At 47.7% G+C, this 17,864-nt stretch overlaps 7 protein-coding genes across 7 annotated transcripts; 2 read left to right on the forward strand and 5 right to left on the reverse strand.

Moving 5' to 3' along the window:
* Positions 1-10: 10 nt before the first annotated feature.
* On the forward strand, positions 11-490 carry FIESC28_10252 (uncharacterized protein; the record flags this gene model as incomplete). The annotated part of the gene is made up of 1 exon (XM_031164386.1): positions 11-490. The coding sequence occupies one exon, from the start codon at positions 11-13 to the stop codon at positions 488-490; it is 480 nt and encodes a 159-aa protein (XP_031011560.1).
* A 467-nt stretch (positions 491-957) lies between these two features.
* Positions 958-2,445, reverse strand: FIESC28_10253 (uncharacterized protein; the record flags this gene model as incomplete). Its single annotated transcript, XM_031164387.1, has 1 exon — positions 958-2,445. One exon carries the CDS (start codon positions 2,443-2,445, stop codon positions 958-960), a length of 1,488 nt encoding a protein of 495 aa, XP_031011561.1.
* A 3,275-nt stretch (positions 2,446-5,720) lies between these two features.
* On the forward strand, positions 5,721-6,707 carry FIESC28_10254 (uncharacterized protein; the record flags this gene model as incomplete). Its single annotated transcript, XM_031164388.1, has 3 exons — positions 5,721-5,811; positions 5,861-6,008; positions 6,062-6,707. The coding sequence occupies 3 exons, from the start codon at positions 5,721-5,723 to the stop codon at positions 6,705-6,707; spliced, it is 885 nt and encodes a 294-aa protein (XP_031011562.1).
* A 684-nt stretch (positions 6,708-7,391) lies between these two features.
* FIESC28_10255 (uncharacterized protein) lies at positions 7,392-9,084 on the reverse strand (the record flags this gene model as incomplete). Its single annotated transcript, XM_031164389.1, has 4 exons — positions 7,392-7,456; positions 7,512-7,815; positions 7,866-8,058; positions 8,132-9,084. 4 exons carry the CDS (start codon positions 9,082-9,084, stop codon positions 7,392-7,394), a joined length of 1,515 nt encoding a protein of 504 aa, XP_031011563.1.
* Positions 9,085-10,465: 1,381 nt separating this feature from the next.
* Positions 10,466-11,928, reverse strand: FIESC28_10256 (uncharacterized protein; the record flags this gene model as incomplete). Its single annotated transcript, XM_031164390.1, has 3 exons — positions 10,466-10,835; positions 10,882-11,236; positions 11,286-11,928. 3 exons carry the CDS (start codon positions 11,926-11,928, stop codon positions 10,466-10,468), a joined length of 1,368 nt encoding a protein of 455 aa, XP_031011564.1.
* A 417-nt stretch (positions 11,929-12,345) lies between these two features.
* FIESC28_10257 (uncharacterized protein) lies at positions 12,346-12,894 on the reverse strand (the record flags this gene model as incomplete). Its single annotated transcript, XM_031164391.1, has 3 exons — positions 12,346-12,392; positions 12,444-12,553; positions 12,605-12,894. The coding sequence occupies 3 exons, from the start codon at positions 12,892-12,894 to the stop codon at positions 12,346-12,348; spliced, it is 447 nt and encodes a 148-aa protein (XP_031011565.1).
* Positions 12,895-13,955: 1,061 nt separating this feature from the next.
* FIESC28_10258 (uncharacterized protein) lies at positions 13,956-15,531 on the reverse strand (the record flags this gene model as incomplete). The annotated part of the gene is made up of 3 exons (XM_031164392.1): positions 13,956-14,030; positions 14,079-14,897; positions 14,944-15,531. The coding sequence occupies 3 exons, from the start codon at positions 15,529-15,531 to the stop codon at positions 13,956-13,958; spliced, it is 1,482 nt and encodes a 493-aa protein (XP_031011566.1).
* Between the last annotated feature and the right edge of the window lie 2,333 nt (positions 15,532-17,864).

Consider the following 17,864-nt stretch of genomic DNA (forward strand, 5'->3'; position numbering starts at 1 on the left):
CCGCGTCATCATGAACGATCGATCCAAACGCGCAGCTTCCGAGGACCCAAACCCTCAATCCCCTGTATGCCAGAGGACTAGCACGAGTGAAGAATCACCGAGCCCCGACGTTCCCGACGGTCTGCCGGCACCTGGCTCGATTATTCATCTTGGACAATCAGATGGACAGCGGACTACATACCGCTTCATTCTGGAAACGCCTCCGCCAAACTCGATCTCCGCTGAAATCATCCTATCGGTCCCTGAAACACAGTCCCCGACTCCAGGCGATGCGCCTGAGGCAGAGGATGAGTCACAGGAGGAAGAAAAGCAATTAACTGCGCCAACGAATTCGACTCCACCTGAGGTGCCTGAGGTCAAGATGGAGTTACCTAAGGATGAGGATAAACCACCCAAATTTGAGGACGAACGGCCAAAGGATAAGGATAAATTGTCTAAGGAAAAGGATAAGTCGTCTAAGGGAACGGATGAGTCACCTGAGGTGAAGTGATGAACAACACAAGGGATCAATAGTACGAGTAGGGGATTGCTGCTTTTGAGAATTGGAAATAGGGGTGTCATCCATGTACAGCAGGGCAGCAGAGTATCAAATCGATCACCCGGTATTCACACAACTCATATTGTAGCAGACCAGCAATGTTATGCACCTGATGTCCAATGTTATACAGCCTAACAACAGCCAGGCGCGTTACCTGCATCTACCACAAGAACGACTCATCATTTACCAGGAGAGCCCGCTCTTTGAAAGTCTCATGCTAAATCAGTATAAAGTATGTTTGCATCAATCACCAAGCACGCATCTTGACAAGTTCCCAACAAAGGCATTACCAGAAACACATGATCTTTATTAACAGAACTGGGGTATAATACTTCGCTACTACTGACAATAAACTGATGGTATAAAACACCATTAAACAGAACCTGCTAAGGGATATCAATACCAATACGCCATGCGAATTAACTTCCTCCATTCACTCCATCCTCCTGCTCCTTCACAGTAGCCGTGAAATCAAAGAAGATGTCCTTAAACAGTTGATCTTCTTCGTCTCTAGCATCAGTTTTAAAAGTAAGAGTGCATCGAAAAGCCGAGTTGTTTGGTTCGCGAGCTTTCTGGAGTTGCTGAGCCTCGTTCAACTGGGCCTTGCACAGATCAAAGGCTGCCAGTTTCGCTTTGGCCCCTTTCTCGACGACCTCGAGATCCCTTTTCATTTGGTCTCGGTTTCTCTGTGCCTCAATCAAATTCATTTCAGCCTGGTTCAATTTGTTCTTCAGCATTTCGAAAAGCTGAGCGTCACCCTCTCCCTCGTCGACGAGGTCCTGGTATGGTTTAAGCGCGTCAGCGGTCTTGTTTCGGATATTCTCCGACTTCTGAACTTCTTTCAAGGCATCTTCGTAAGACTTTTTCATGGCGTTCATCGTGGCGTACATCGTTGTTGTTTCTTGTTCAGCCTTATCATGTGCCAGTGCGCAGCGATTGACCTCATCTTGCAGGTCTTTCAGTTTTTGATTATTGGTGTCTTGCTTTTTCGAAGCAATCGACGTGATGTGTTTCCGGAGAAGGTCAACGATCTGCTTGTCTGACATGGAAAGTTCGGCGACCAGAGGTTTCCCGGTTGTTGAGGCTGGCCGGGGTCCGGTGCTGGTTCCGGGTGTTGAGTTTCGGTTGGGGCTGGGGGGTGCTGTGTCGGGTAAGGGTTCTTCATATGATGTTGGTGAGTCTTCTTCCTCTGCCTCATCGCTTTCATGGTTGGTCTCGCCAGAGTCCTCCGTCTCCTCGATGATATCGATCTGATCCTGGACCTCCTCTTCATCGCTCTCAACTTGATCAGCCAATGCAAATCCGGCAGATGTGTGGCCATCCACTGGTCTCTCGGATATGACATCTATGTCTATGTTCTGAGTTTGTTGTCTCAATCGCGTAGAGGACCTCGTAGCGAATGCAGGCGGACTTTCGTTAACCCGTACTCGCTTTGTTGTTGATGGCTCGGAAAAGCTGGCAGCAGATACCCTGCGCTTGTTGATGGTATCAAGATTCGTCGGAATAGTCGTAGTGGTAGTCTTGGACGAGCCGTTCGGGGTTTGCAAGGTCCTCTTGTTCAGCAGCCCGCGTCGAACCGCTTCCAAGTCTGCCATCGAGAGAGCTTTTTGTTCGTTGTGGGGCTTGGTTTCAAGTTGCGATTTTATCTCAGTTCGCAGTTGTCTCATTTCGATCAAGCCTAGTTGCCCGACCCGTTCGGGGAAACATTCTATAAGAAGATTTACCAACTTCTCAAGCAAACTGGTATCCCACTTGGTTTGAGAACAACTGGGTGAAATATCCCAGGGCCATTCGCAGGTAAGTCGGTAGACTCTTTTGGCGACTGATTTCTGGGCAGGGTTCTCCAGAGCTTGGTATGTATCGTCTTCCTCTATCTTGATGTGGGGAGATTCGCTGGGACTGACCATGATCGTGACATGAATCCCGAATGGAATAAGAGAGTGTATTGCTGGCGTAGTGATGTATGAGCGTGGAAGTGATATGATGAAATAACAATGATGTAGTGGTTAATGAAGGGAGGGAGGGGATGTGACGCGTTACTCAAAAGTAAAGGTAGGGAAAGCTCGCTGAGCCCAGACGGTCAAGGCTCGGGTCGGGAAAGCACTGCCAACCCAACCAATTACCGGCAAGTTATTAACCTTCTGAGACCCACTTCGCTTGATGATTCAGCAATCGTATTCGTCTCATACCTACCTTTGACCATATCATGAGAACGATGAGAAGGATTATTTCATCCCGAAAGGTATATCATAAGCATGAGATAGAAGAGAACATTGAAAATAGCCGGAGACGCAACGTCTAGAGCATATGTTGAGAATTATCCCGCCTTTGGTGTGCTCGAAACCCCTGCCCGTTTCCGGATCAACAACCTTGGCATTGTGTTACACAATCAGCTCGCTTTGACGGCAAGAAAAGGGAAACATACAGTTATTTCGAAGCATCAGGCAGATGCAACATGGAATAAATCGTGATCATGAAACATGATGCAACAATATCCCATCATAAATTGGTGGGGCTATGGGAGGAAACACCAAACTCAGATCTTGCGTTTGCGTTCTGCATGGATTCACCAACCATATGACGGGTTAATTCATGCTGTAGAACTACCGATTCCAAGCAGGACTGGAATGATAAATCATTCAGACCATGGCCTAAAACTATTTGTTCCAAATCCTCTCATCAAAGTGACTGTTGACACTCTCAGCTTATCATAATTATGTAGACTTCCTACTTCCAGTTCGGTGTCTTGATGTGGTCCCAGTGAGTTTGTAAGCTCAGTCTTGGAACAGGTGGCCCTACTTGGCTCTCAGTATCCTTGTGACAGGCACTGCGTCTGGCCTAGACTCAACACTGTGCGGTGATACATCCAAAACCTACCGATGAAAGCCCACTCTAGTAACAGATTTGGTCCAGGTACTCCCTCAGTTCGGTACCTCAAGATCAGTATCATCCTCGTCTACCAGAATCACTGAGCGATTGGTTCGCCAAGCTGATGAAAGTCAATTCAGAAATCGATTTCATATGGTTCATGGACAATATTACAGGACGCCATTTCTGGTGCACCTAGGAGGGACCCTTCAAAATCTCAGCTGAAACACCAAACACTTATCCCAACCGTTATGCACGGCATAAGCAGAAGCTGAGGATGAGGCTTTACCATCGGTGAAGGAGATCTGGCTTTCATTAGGCCAGAAGCCTGATACTACTGAGGGCTGAAATCTCATAGTGTACCCGAATGTCACCAATCTTCATATGTGTAGGACTTTTGTTCTTATAGCGCCGCGAGCAGCTGAAGAATATTGGACTCTTAATGGCCAATTTCATAAAGCTTAGGACGTAGAGTTGTGATAGTAAGCATCCTGCCACGTGGGCTGTGCTCGGCAGTAAACTCGGAGCTTACTCCATTCGGTGATGACGGGAGACCCAGATAACCCTAAACTTGCCGAAGAACCGGGACTTTGGGTATGGCTTGTAGGGCCAGATAAGTGCTTACTTTTCACCACTTTGAAAGTTTATCTCTTTCAGCCCCTAGAGATAAACGAATGGCATAGATGAAAATGCATTTTTGATTCTGCATCTAAGATATCGATGCTAGTTCCCGAGCCGTCAAAACGTCGGGTAACTTTATCATGAAATGAAGCTTTACGATGGGACTTTGGTTGATGGTGACAACGAACGGCTGGAATTTGCAGTAGTGAGCTTCAAGAGTCTCGACCGAATGTCTTAATCGACAGCAGAATTGACAGCATCATTGAAAGCTTGAGCTTAGTCAAGAGAAATACTACGTAGCATTGCAGTCAGCCTACCTTGAAGTGTTGGTGGGGGCTGACGATGATAGGGCTGAGAGTCTGCTGTCAAGTCAGTTGGTGGTGCAATACTACCTGATTTCCCGAAGACACGACGAATTCTTGGCAAAGGGCCGAGTCGGCGTCGAGTCTCAACGAGAAAAGAAGACTATTGATAGAGTGAGACAATTGATCATTGACATGGCGTGCGAAGGTCAAGCTAAACTTGCGCCTATTCTTAGACCCAATTGCACATCACACTCTAAAACATTGGTCATTCATCTCAGTGGGTGCCGTCATTAAGCTCGTATCCTCAACACCATCTCTCATCATCTGTCCCGTCTACACCATCAGAGTCGAGGCTTGGACTTGGGCTTGTTTGCGCCTCCAAGTCCAGCCCCGCCTTTTCACATCAGGCGTTTTTCCCCCCTCCTAGAGACACTTTCCACATTGTGTTTCCCCAAAAAGCCACTATGAAAGTCCTGTCACACTTGAATTGGCTCCTACAATTGGCTGTTGTGTGGCTGACTAACAGAACGGGGCTGAAGAGCCGGTCATGGGGGCTGAACTCCGTCTAGAGACGGCTTGGCTTACACAGAATTTGGTACTTTCGGATCCCGCTGCTGATATTTCGAGGCTTCTTAATTGCATTTTGCGTGTTTGTCATCGCGTATATCGCGCAAACACGTGCACTTTCACCATCCACTTGGTAAGCTTACACGAGAAGGATCAAAGCCAAGATTTCTCATGACAGCACAGAGAAGTGGCATAACGGCGGTGGCACAGCTGACACTCCGTCCGTACTACACCTGACTTAGCTCCTCAGCCCCAGAGCCGACTTTTCGGATGTTACAACCTTGCGGGGTAAAGTCCCGTACCATGGTCCGTCTTTTGGACCCCATCACATCGGAGAAGAGGGGCCGCGATCGAGGCCCTCAGCCCTTCCGATGTCAGATTCGGTATAGCTTCACTGTTCTGCAGGAGCTAGCGCTGATCTTGGCTGGGCGCAGCAGCTTGGGATGAGAGCTCGGGACACCCGAAAATAGACTGACGTAAACGGTAGAGGCCATGCGGCTCGTTAAGCTTGTCGCTCAGCCTTATTGATTTCCAAGTTGGAGACGTGAGGTGAGTTTGTTAGTCGTGGCTTATGCTGCGCTGGCCACCATCGTGTAAATGGTGATCTTCTTGGAATGAGAGTAGGACAATTGTGTATATAAGGATGGGTTGATTCCCTCATTCCAGTTAAATTCATCATTCTCATCATCTTCTCTTCTCTCTTCACTACAACAATCCAACAACTCAAGCACCTTCGTTACAACTTCAATTGCTCACTCTAAGCTTCTGATCTCTCGCTTTCTTCAGTAGCTTTTCTTTCACTCTTACAACTACACTTCGATATGCGTTACTCATACACTATCCTCGCCTTTGCCTCCATGGCTCTGGCTCTTCCCACTGCCAAGCCTGCCGATGATGGCTCTTGGGCCCCTGGTATGCAACTATCTTCTTGACTCAACGGTCCAGATACTAACATCCACAGGTAAATATGAGGGCAAGGGCACTGGTTACGATGATGGCAAGTGGGCTCCCGGCAAGTATGAGGGAGGCGACACTGGCTTTGATGATGGTCAATACCACGGTGAAAAGACCAAGCGCAACGACGATGGCTCATGGTACCCTGGCAAGTAGTAAGTCATCTCTCACCCATACCCATTATAGATCAAAACTAACTCTATCTCAGCGAGGGCAAGGGAACTGGCTACGACGACGGAAAGTGGTATCCCGGAAAGTATCCTGGCGCTAAGGAGAAGCGCAACGACGATGGCTCATGGTACCCCGGCAAATATGAAGGCAAGGGTACCGGCTACGATGACGGCAAATGGTACCCAGGAAAGTACCCCGGCGACAAGACCAAGCGCGCCGATGACGGAAAGTGGTACCCCGGAAAGTACGAGGGCAAGCCTCAAACACCTTATGATGATGGAAAGTGGTATCCTGGCAAATACCCCGGCGACAAGGTGAAGCGTGCCGACGATGGTAGCTGGTATCCTGGCAAGTACGAGGGAAAGCCCCAGACTCCCTACGATGATGGAAAGTGGTATCCCGGAAAGTACCCTGGTGGCAAGGCCAAGCGTGAGGACGATGGTAGCTGGTACCCCGGAAAGTATGAGGGCGGCAACACTGGTGTTGATGATGGAAAGTGGGCTCCCGGCAAGTACGAGGGTGGTGACACCGGTGTCGATGACGGCTCATACGACCCTGAGAAGTATGGCAAGACAAAGCGTGCTGATGATGGCAAGTGGCATGAGGGAAAGTACGAGGGAAAGCCTCAGACTCCCTATGATGACGGAAAGTGGTACCATGGAAAGTACCCTGGTAAGGAGTAAGAAGGCTATTAGATCTTCTCATATTTCCTTTGGAGTTTGATTGACATCTCGGGCATTGGGCATGGGGCATTTACATTTTCTCTAGAGCCACTCATTCGGCATCATTTTCTTGTTCGCTTCTTTCAATTGCTTTAGAGCGGTTGACCTTTATCATTTACTGAGAACACTCCTTCTAATTTACATACTTGAATCCATACATTTTCCCTCAATTTCTAACATTCCTATACACTCAGTCTAGGATGAACTGTATTGAACTCATAGAGCATTCTGACATTTCTCGTTTAGCAACATATCGGCCGAGTTGGACTTAAATTGACGTCTCAACGGTTCAGTTCACAAGAGGCACTTCTTTACAATTGTGTTGTTGAACTGTACGACTTGATGACTGACCTTGAAAAACCTGCAAGAGACATTTCTTTACTACTATTATCATTAGAGGTCAAATCTTTGGAGGTCAACATTGACACATACAAAAACAAAACTAACAGGATGTTGATGGAGTTTCAGTTAAGTTGTCTTTCTAGGAACTTCTAATGAATTGCATAATAACTCTGTCTGGCTCGTGGTATCCGCTTTCGTGGCCGAGCCACTGCTGAATCCGGCGCGTGCCTCAGTGGAATGCCAGCCGGGAAGATCTCATGATGCAAGCACAATCAGTCTCGATAAAGATACTTTTTATTATAGTCAAATTGTCAAATTCGTGACGGCCACACGTTTTGCATTGTCACCCTTTCTTTGTCCTTCAGTCCCTGCCGTCTTTAGCAGTCCCCGTATGTATCGTTCAATCTGAGACTGAGGACATACCCTCAGTAGCCGTCTCCCAGTCTGTTTCCGTCAATGAGTCTATTTCCGAAGTGGTATCCATGGATTGTCTTCCCGGTCCATTACCCCCACTCATCATGTATGGACCATTGTCTGGCACTACATCGGAGTTCTGAAACTCTGTCATGAGGCCTGTAATTGTACCAGAGTTTGTTAGGAATGGCTCACCGGCCCAAAGAAAGGCAGGGAGGATTGCACCAGAAACGGTTGAGGACGGTGGTGGCAATACGCCCAACTCCACGTCATCGACGGCGGTTTTGCTTTGCTTGGCATCCTGTGTTCCATTCTTTCAACATGGTCAGCTATTTCGGAGAGCTGAAGCTTGTAAAGACTCACTAGGCCTCGTACAAAAAGCTCCCAGAGAACTGATATGACTGTTGCTATTCCTATGATGAAGGATAACATCTGGCCCAGTGACGTGAGTGAGTGAACGGAGGTTACTCGATTCCATGCCAGGGTAGTTTCAATAGCTGTGACCGAGATGGAAAAGCTTACTAGCCAAACGGTGAGGCAACGAATGCGGTAGAGCCTAAATGTCCGTCAGTGCTGAGAACCAAGACTGTAGGTGACGCGGTATGTGACCAGTTGAAAGGGCAACTAACCGTGTGTGTCGCACACCCAGTGGTGTGATCAGACCTATGACACCAGACCTATGTCCAAGTTCCGTGACTGTCATACTCGCAAAGTAATAATACATTCTGGCCACCTTGAGGAAACCATCACGCACCCTTGTCAGGACACCGGCGGCACGATGCTCGCTTTCGTCTCGATTGCATATGTTCTCATTCCTCTCTTGAAACCTTTGACCTCCCTGCTGCATGGCGTGATCTGTTTTAATGCGAAGGAGCATACGATAGACTGATGAAGTATCGATTCCAACCGTGACCACAGCAGCTACGACAATGGTGGTCGTGGTCATGAAGAGGTTAAGGAACAATGCTGATATCATGTCAATAAACATTGATAAGACATCCCTGGCGTGGCTGTATGGGGTGCTTGGGTCTAGAAACTTGGCGAAAATGAATTGGTAAGTTCCGCACGGCATTCGAGCGAAGACTTGATCGTAACCCCGCCAATTAAACCAAATGCCGTGGGATGCCATTAGAGTGTGCATAGTGTAGCGAATCGCCTTGTCCCAATTCCGACCAACCTGATTTGCTTGCACTCCAAGCCTTATCCGGCCCGGCGCTGAGGCATAGACGCAGGCGAATCCGCCCCAATATATCCAATACAGGATCTCCATCTCGATGCCGAAAACGCATGAGTGGGTAAAGCTAGCCACAAATACAATTATGCACATGGCGATCGAGAAGATGAGCCATGTACCCCGAGAAATCTGTTGAGCATTCGGCAGAAGGTTATTCGTGATTAGCGCGGCGATCCATTGCAAATATATGCATAATCGGACACCTAGCCCATAAAGGTCTTGATTACCCTCGAAACCTTGATAACAGATATTCGCATCGTTGTGAATCTGCAGAAATCGGGTCTCGTTGAAAGCATAGTAGTTAGAGCCCTCAGAGGATTTGAACTGATCGGTCAAGTTTTGAACCATAATCCTGGCGAATTGTGCGCTATAGTAATCTGGGTCAAGAAGGATATGTTGCTTATTCTCTAGTCGTTGTCCACAAGCTGAAGGGCTAGTTGGCAGTACTTTGGTCCGCCACAGGCCATTTGTTTTCCCATCAAGGATCTCGTGTTTAAATTTTGAGCTCCATAACATCAATCCCACAAAACATGCCAGAAGTAGAAGCTTCGCATATACTTTCGTATGTGAGAAAGTCGGAAAGAGTAAAGCAGTGCTTATGCGTACTAGCACTAAGATTTGCATGCAGCCGCAGAGGAATCGAAAGAAGAGGCTTGTCAAAGTGGCTTCACTTGGTCGATTTGTGTGATCCAGAGACCCCGTGTCATTGGTCAGAAGGACACAAAGAGACAGCATCTTGTAGAGTATGAGAAAAAGGATGGTTTTGAAGTGGGCTCTCGGTCTCGTTGTCCCCGTCTCGACAGCAGGCGATTGAGCGTCGTAAATGCCATCCTCGGTTTTATTTACATACAGCTGAGATGACGATAAGTTCGGCTGGGTGCAAGGACTCGGCGCTAAGATGCTATCGTCCATGTTATCTCTGAACGCCGACGTTATGGGCTGGCCAACTGATGGAGAAAGAATTTCGCGTCCGTTGAAGATGGATAGGGTGTCAATGTCTCCTCGAGCACGAAAGGTGGCTAGCTTCTATTTATACTGTAAGGCAGCGATCCTTGGCAAAGGGATGCTTACCTGCATGAGGCTGTGCAAGGTTGAGCGTGTTTGAGATGGCCATCGCAATAGGACTTGAGAACTTTGTGGTTGTTTGCAAGACTGTACGTACTTCCAAGCCTTGTGTGATTATCAGATCTTTGAACTCCTTACCTACAGTCTCTTCTTTTCGGATAACAAAAGGTCGAACGGGGCGCGAACGTAAGAATCAAGTTTGTTGAGGCTGGCTAGCACCATGTTCTAGTGAGATCTGCAGCTTTACGCAATAGCTTGTGAAGCCCGCTAGGCATAATACCCAACTTCAGGCTTCAACCCGACCTGCTTATTCATCAAGACCGATAGATCATTTTATGCAGCCGACAACAAATACAGTCGTCCGACATTCAATCGTATTCCATACCAAGACACCGCTACCTTCATGTATTGCAACCTGGTCTGACAGCATAGCCTCTTAAGGCTTTTTGTTATTTGTTATTCCAAAAGAATAGACACATTACTTTCCTCTTTTCAGCATTTGATTCGGAAGCGTTACACTGTTGGACAGACTGTACCTTGGTTAGGTTAGATAAATAACTACGAAACACTGTCATTAATTTCGTTGTAATGGTATACTTAGACCTTGTTGAAACATTGTTATAAATAATTATCCAACTATATTCTATACAATATTCAAGTAAGTCTAGTCATGGAATCTTTCATGTAGGACAACTCCAGTAAAGATTGCACGATCCCAATCTTCAGATACAGTGTAGCCCAGATATTCAATACCTCTCTTCATCTTCGACAGAGGTGCGCAGCGATCAGAGATATGTGTAGTAGTTGTAGCGTCAGGCTCAGGAAGTGTCGTTGTGAACGCAGTGACTCCAGCCTCGGAGCAAGCCTCATAATATTCCTCAGGAGAGTCGCAGTATGTAGCGTAAGAGGGGATTTCAGTTGGGAAAATGGTTGTATCAGTGGGGTCATCAGCACGCTTGGTGACCTTGGGCTGACGGGTGGCCCAAGCTGTAGGGATCTGGTAGTACACTCGCTTCTTCAAAACAGTCGAAGTCCTATAATGGTTAGTATTGGTTTTTAGAGGGATCAGGGGGATCTTACGAGGCGAATGGGCTGACTGTCACAGTGTTGTAAGCTGAGCAGTCACTGATGCGACTGTCTACGTCTGGTTGACCGTTTGGATCGCTCAGACCTGCAAAGCAGACGTTCGCGGAAGACGTAATTCCAGCAGATTGAGAGGCTGTCTCAGAAGAAGTGACCTCTTGAGTAGTCGTGGGGGCTCCGGTCGAAGAAGTCTCCTCAACAGACTGAGAAGTCACTTCGTTCGAGGTAGTAGTCTCTTCCGTAATCACCTCGGCAGAGCTAGTTCCATCAACGGAACTGGTCACTTCAACCAAAGTGCTCTGGGCACTGGAAGCCTCTTCGCCAACAATCTGACCGTTCTGGCATTGACTCTCTATTTCCTAATGTCAGCTGCATCCTCAAGATTCCGTGGTTTCTCATACGTTTATACGCTGTAAGCGTAACTGTTTGGCAGCCAGTGGGCTTTGAACTAAAGAAGATGTAGACCTTTCCGTCCGAGGGAGTCTGGCAGAATCTTGCCTCTCCGAAAGCCGCGTTCGTCCATGAAAGATACCCTCCATCGACCGAGAAGGCTCTTGTCACTGCATCGGCTGGTGGAGTACCCTGAACGGCAAGCTCCTGGTATTCATTACCCTCGTAGTAGATAGGCACTCCGTCTTGGAGAAACTGCTCATCGGTGATGCGAAACGCCGTGGCGAGATCACAAGAGGAAGGGTTGTTGGTTCCAATAAATGTGTCATCTCGCTTCGCAAGGCGACGCTGCTGGTTGATCTGAAGGATGATGGCTTCGCCAGCGGGCCCGACAGAGGTGGTGGTAGAGGCTGCTTCTGTCGTCTGTGTGGATTCTTCAAAAGAAGTTGTGGTCAAAGCCGCGAGAGTTGTCAATTCAGTGCTAGAAGCGCCCTCTGACTGGGTAGTTTGACCAGAGGTGGTAGTATCAACTGGCGTCGTTGGGACAATAGACTGGGTAGAAGAGAAAATATCCGTGGGAAGACTCTTGGGCTTACAAGGCCCCGCAGCAACAGAAGCTGCGAAAATCGCAGCGACAAGTGTCTTAGATACCATCTTGACTCGAGTTTTAAGAACGAGTGGCGTGAGTAAAGACCGAGGATCGTACTCGCGTTCAATAGTGGCAATCAACGAAATAAATACCGTATTGTTTTTCTCTCCTTAATTTCACCATGCTGCTTTAGCGCCAAGAAAAACGCCATTGTGGCTGGCTGTAGTCAGGGGCATAAAGAGACTATCGACTTTTTCAACGTCCGAAAAAGCAACTATCGAAGTTCTAGGCCCTCCAGAGCTAGCTTATCGTGAACTAACCCACGTTTATCCCGATGAGGACATCAGCTCGCTTAGATGAATCTAGTCAAGATGGAAAAGGTTTTCATTTTGCTGTTATCTGGAAAATACGGCAATTCACAATGTTCCATGTTTGTCGCGGACCCCTTATTCTGAATAATGATTGAAAGCCTCCCAGCTGTATTAAATACCACACCACAGCCGACCTCTATCGTTGTGGATCCTTTCGTCTATTGACAGAATCAGCAATAGGCTTTGCGACGGATATAAGAATAACTTACTAAGTACAACAGAGGAAGGGTTCCAGTTTCCACTGATGGTTCTGCATCTAACGCTGAGTCTGCTATCCGAATCTAGACTCAGTCTGTTGCACGACCCGCCAAAACCCCCACTGCCATTTGTTAGTTATCAGTAGGACATATCTAATCGAAGGATGTCATACTTGGTCTGCCACCTGAGCCAACCGTTATCATTGCCAAGGCAAGGGTTAAGTCTGAGGGTATCCCTGGGCCAGCCGCCTGAGCCGTTGTCGCATTCGCAGCTAAGAGCTGGTCCGTTGGAAGTGGTAAGATGGCACGAACGGCAGCTCTGGCGGTAGCTCGAGAGTTCTATGGGCGCGTCATCGTCGTTGACTTGAGTCTTCTCAACGGTAGACTCTTCAACTTCGGTGGTAGGGGCTGCCATGGTGATGGCAGCGAAAAGGGCACTGACGAGAAGGATAGGGCGAACCATTGTTGCGAGATGGATGATTGTAGTCAAGGTAAGAGGTGATTGATGATCCTGAGTGGTATGGAACAGTCCGAGGATTCCCTTCCCTTATATACCCAAGACCTGTCAAGCTTCTGATCGCGAGACATAACTGATGACTTACAAAACCCCACCAGAGCTCACCTGATCTGTTTCTGGAAGCGAAAATTGAGCGATTAATTCCTTTTCTGTAAACCTGGCAGCTTGAATACGAGAGCTTCAGAGGATAACTGCAGGATAAGAATGAGTTGAAGTGGTATATCAGCATGCAATGGAACTATAAAGAGGGGTTCTGCTGCGCCAAGGACTAAGCGAGTAACCAGGCTGGCTCCCGTCAAAACCCTTCTGAATCGTCACAACTCTTCATAGACTCTAGGTTCTAGTAAATACTGTACATTATTTCTTCTTCCCAAACATTCTGCGTTCGACATAAGTTGTATTCCTACCATATGCTCCTACTTCACAGCAGCTCAAGAGTTCACAGAGGCTAATGAGATATATATCAGGCTTGCATACACCTATGTGAGCTGCAGTAAGCTGACATCTTGGCTACATAGTAATATTCCCTGAATAGGCAGGTAGTTATGTTGACGTACGGATAGAGTTTTAGAATTCATAATTATGAAGCATCGTGACTCTAATGCTTGCATGAGGCCTTCTCTTGCCCTACCCTCATGTAAGACCACGGCACAAAATGTCTTACTTACTTCCTCTCAGGCTTTATTTCTTCCTTCCACTAACATCTACCACATAGACATGGGTCGTTTGCAAGCAGGTATTCAGGGTTAAAGATACTAGCTTTGATAGCAAGCTGTGCACCAAGAGGTTCAGATTGGACGTTTATCCCATTTTCTGTTTTTCATTATGGCCTTTTCCATATTTTAAATGCAAATTAGATGGGTAATTGGTGTGTCCAAATCATAAGCACGAGCTAGGGTAGAACATCCCTCTCCAAGAATGCTCCCACGAATGACTTTCTGGCTCAACTCGACTTGAAGATGTGATTTACTGATGATGTTGTGGAGTAGACTCCAGCCTGAACTGGCTCAACCAGCAAAGCTGCGCTTCTTTAACCATCGGTTAACCAACTCCAAAGCCTCCTTGGGCTTACCCTGAGGAACCTAAAAACAGTTAACACAAACTCAACAAATATTTACTTGATCACTTACCATATGGCCAGCCCCTTCCACCGTAGCAAACGAGAAAGTAGTCTTCTTATCAGACTTGCCCATCTGAATCTTGACCTCCTTGTACCAACCAATCTCTTCACCCCAAGCACCCCATGCCTTTGGTCGTTGAGCAACATACTCTGGCTGTCCCTTCCACTCCATGCTGTTACTCCACTTCAAGTTTCCAGCAGTGTTGCATGCAAGGTCCAGGTTTCCTTGGTACAGCAGCACATCAACGTCGTTGTTGAGAAGGTACAGGATCTGTGTTTGAGTGCTGATGCCAGTGTCATAACCGAGCTCGAAGGCTTCTGCTACAGCCATAGAGATGATCGAGTAGTTCCCAAACTCACTAGGGACACCTAGAGCTTTGTAGACATGCGGGAGGTTGAGGTAGTTCTGGATGAGTCCGGACTCCTTGTAGCAGAGGTCATCTCCTGATTCGCAGGGGAAGCTGATGTCGAATCGATTTCTGCCACCGTTGGAGCCAGACTCGCCGTCGTACCACTTCACGACACCGTCCCAACAAACCTCCTCTGCGGCACCGCAGATTGCGTGGTCGGGGTGTTCGTAGCAGACGCGTGCAAGCTCGAGACATCTTGGGAGGTTAGCCGCCATGATGTCGCATCGGGTGCTGTTGAAGATGGGCTCCTTGACACCGGGGTTAGTAGTGCAGAGAGTCTCCCAGTATCCGAAGGCGGTGTCGAGAGGTGAGATGTAGCCATTTCCAATCAATACGGACTCGAGATTGACCTGAGGACGCTTGGGGTAGAGGTTGTTCTGAGCGACGATTGTAGCTCCCAGGATGGGGATGTAGTGGCCCTGCAGATATTAGTCACTGCCAAGCTATTCGCCCGATGCCACTTACACCGTAGCTCTCTCCAGAGATGTGGAATGGTCGTCCAGCAAGATCAGGGAAAACCTCGGTCGTAAAGATCTGCATAAACTTGTGCATACTATCAGCCGCGACAAAAGAGTTTCCAGGAATCGGCTCATCCTCATCCAAATAAGAGAAACCAACACCAGCAGGTTGGTCAACAAAGATGTAATTGGCGTTCGCATTCCATCCATAAGGATTGTGCACCGTTCCATTGCCATGCTCATTGATAAGACAGGGTCCCAGCTCCTGAAGCAATCCCAGCATTGACGAGCCTCCAGGGCCGCCTGTCAACCACAATGCCAAAGGGTCAGTGGCTGGCGCATTCTTGCTCTCAAAGTACCAGAAGAAGAGATGCTGGTTTCCGACATCGAGCCAGCCTGTGTACTGCTTGACACGCGCATCACAGATTTTATCATCGACTTGTTCTTTGATGCGAATTGAGTGTTCAGGGTGCAGAGAGCTTGAATAGACCTGGAAGATAGAAGCTAGCGGTGAGTCCTCGCCGAGTGGGACTTGGGACGCGAAGACCCCGAGGGAAGCTCCAGCGAGCAAGATGGCAGTCTTGAAGATCCCCATGGTTGGTGTTGTTGATGAAGAACGTTACAGAATGTAGAAAAAAGGCTGGGCACGTTTCATATTAAGCGGAAGAGATTATATAAGCACATAGATAAACGATGACGAATTTGCCAGGCTAATACTGTAGCATCGTGCAAAAGGTCTTTCGCGTCGCGATGTGCTTGTTATCGTACCCCGCTTACTCTAGGCTTGAAGCGGCAGCTCAAACAGACATCAAGGTACAGAAGCTTATCGCTATCAGTGGCGCTTATTGTCAGATCGGGGCTGAGATGCTCCGAGCGTTTTTGACAGCCATCTGCCACCATTCCCAATTGCACGATATACGATGGCCTCAGGGTGTCATAAGAATTGGCCCTAACAGCATAAGAGACGAAATAATTTGATCACCTTATGTCAGCTTAGGCAAGTATTTAGACTACTTTATTTCTGTAGCCCAAGTATTAGAGGACATTTCTTCTGACACCCACCTGGATGGGTAGAACAGACAACAATTCTGTTTTATCTATATAGATAGTAACTATTGTCGACCGTTTCATCCAAAGCTTACAAGGATCGATAGCTCAGTGGTACGAGCGAGGGATTGCAGATCCCTAGGTCGCGTGTTCGATCCACGCTCGGTCCTAACATCTTTGTTTTTTGCCTCGACCACATCCTGTCATTCATTTTTGATCATGTCAAGTCTCGGCGTTGAATACGAAGATGGAAGTGAAGACTTGGGAACAAAGTAATTATTAGTGTATGCTACTTTGAAGTAGCTCCTCCCTGATGCTGTCTATACTCTATAACGGTACCCTAACTGAAGTCCTTGGGTTAATCCTCACGAAGCCAACGGCGGAGATGAGGTTATGCTCCGGATGGCTAATATGCACGGTTCTCAGCAGCGCCTCGCAATTCCCTTTCGAATGCCGGGTGGCGATATTCTGGCGTCATTTGTTCCAACCACCTCGTTACATTCTCCCCAGCCGCTTGCATGGCTCTCAATTCACGAAATATGAATGTGTTGCGTAGCTCCCAATTCTCCTCCGGCGTGTTCTACACTTCATTGATCGCGTATTCCAAATCTTGGCGATCGGCGATTGGGTAGGTCCTGAAGATCGCTTCGTCTGCAAAACGCTCCAGACTCGGTATGCCAAAACGGGTTCCCATCCTGTACATGCGGACATGTATATAAACACTGGGGTATCGACACCGTCGCCAGGTGCCCGTAATGGCATCAGCTCCGTATATGCCGAGATACATGAAGTCAATCAATCTCTCGATATCTTGGTTGTCGGAGTTCATGTAGTGTGCTGGAATCGGCGATGACTGACTGCGTTAGCGACGTCAGGCGACTGTTGGTTGTGTTATACCTGGGGTGGTCGTGCGCAAAGTTCTTGAAAGAAAGAAGATTCCTTAGTTATGATACACTTGTGGACGGGGAATATCTTGGGTGATCCGTCTTCGAAGTCGCTGATGGGTCTTCCAATAAGGAGGCAGTTTGTTTTTCGGTTTGCACGTCTATCATAAGTCAGACGCCGATCTGCAATGGCACTTTCGGACTGAAGACCTACTGCACATGCAACATTGCCATCTTATTGTCCACGGTGACTGGATCGATATCAACCATCATTTCTGCCAAGTCGATGAGAGCTAAGTCCATGGGAGCGGGCATTTTCGGTTGTTTGATATGATTCTTGATGGGTAAGCGAAGTTGTCTGAGATGATGCGGGTTGAAGATGTGGTGTATGATGTTGTTGATGATGAAGAGAAGAAAAGTCCGGGAAGCCTCTGGAGATATGGGTCTACGTCAGCAGGTTTAGGTCACTTGAGGAAAGCACCAAACCCAAGTGCCTGCCTACGTTTTGATACAGTGATGAGATTGTTTCATCTCTTAGGCATCGGCCCGGTCTGCTAGCTCAGAAGCTCCTTCTTGTGAACGCACTGAGACAGGTAACTTGGAGTCCAAATGCCAGGAACCTGACATTGCAACCAATAGTTACAGAAAGGCTGCTTATATGTGGATATTGGCATGGCAATTCGGCATAGCTTGTGGATAATTTCTCTAAGCTATCTTGGAGGTCTCGTCACCTTTGACCGGGCACTCTTCAGGCATACGAAGGCTTGCACGACCTGTACCTTCCGTAAATCTTGGGCATGGTCAAGAGCATGAAGTTTTTCCCCTGCGGTATTTCCCAAAATACTACAGGGTGCTGGGAACAAGGACATTGGTTTGTTGGTAAACGCATGATGAACTCTGCTATTGGTTGCAACTCATGTATCCTGTTGTTCAATGTCAACCCAACCACCAACCCATCGAGTATCGAGAGCCGGGTGAGTAACAGAAGTATCGACCT

This window comes from Fusarium coffeatum, assembly GCF_003316985.1.
Source record: "Fusarium coffeatum strain FIESC_28 chromosome Unknown BRIP53273_contig_292, whole genome shotgun sequence".
In the NCBI taxonomy this organism is placed as follows: Eukaryota; Fungi; Ascomycota; class Sordariomycetes; order Hypocreales; family Nectriaceae; genus Fusarium; species Fusarium coffeatum.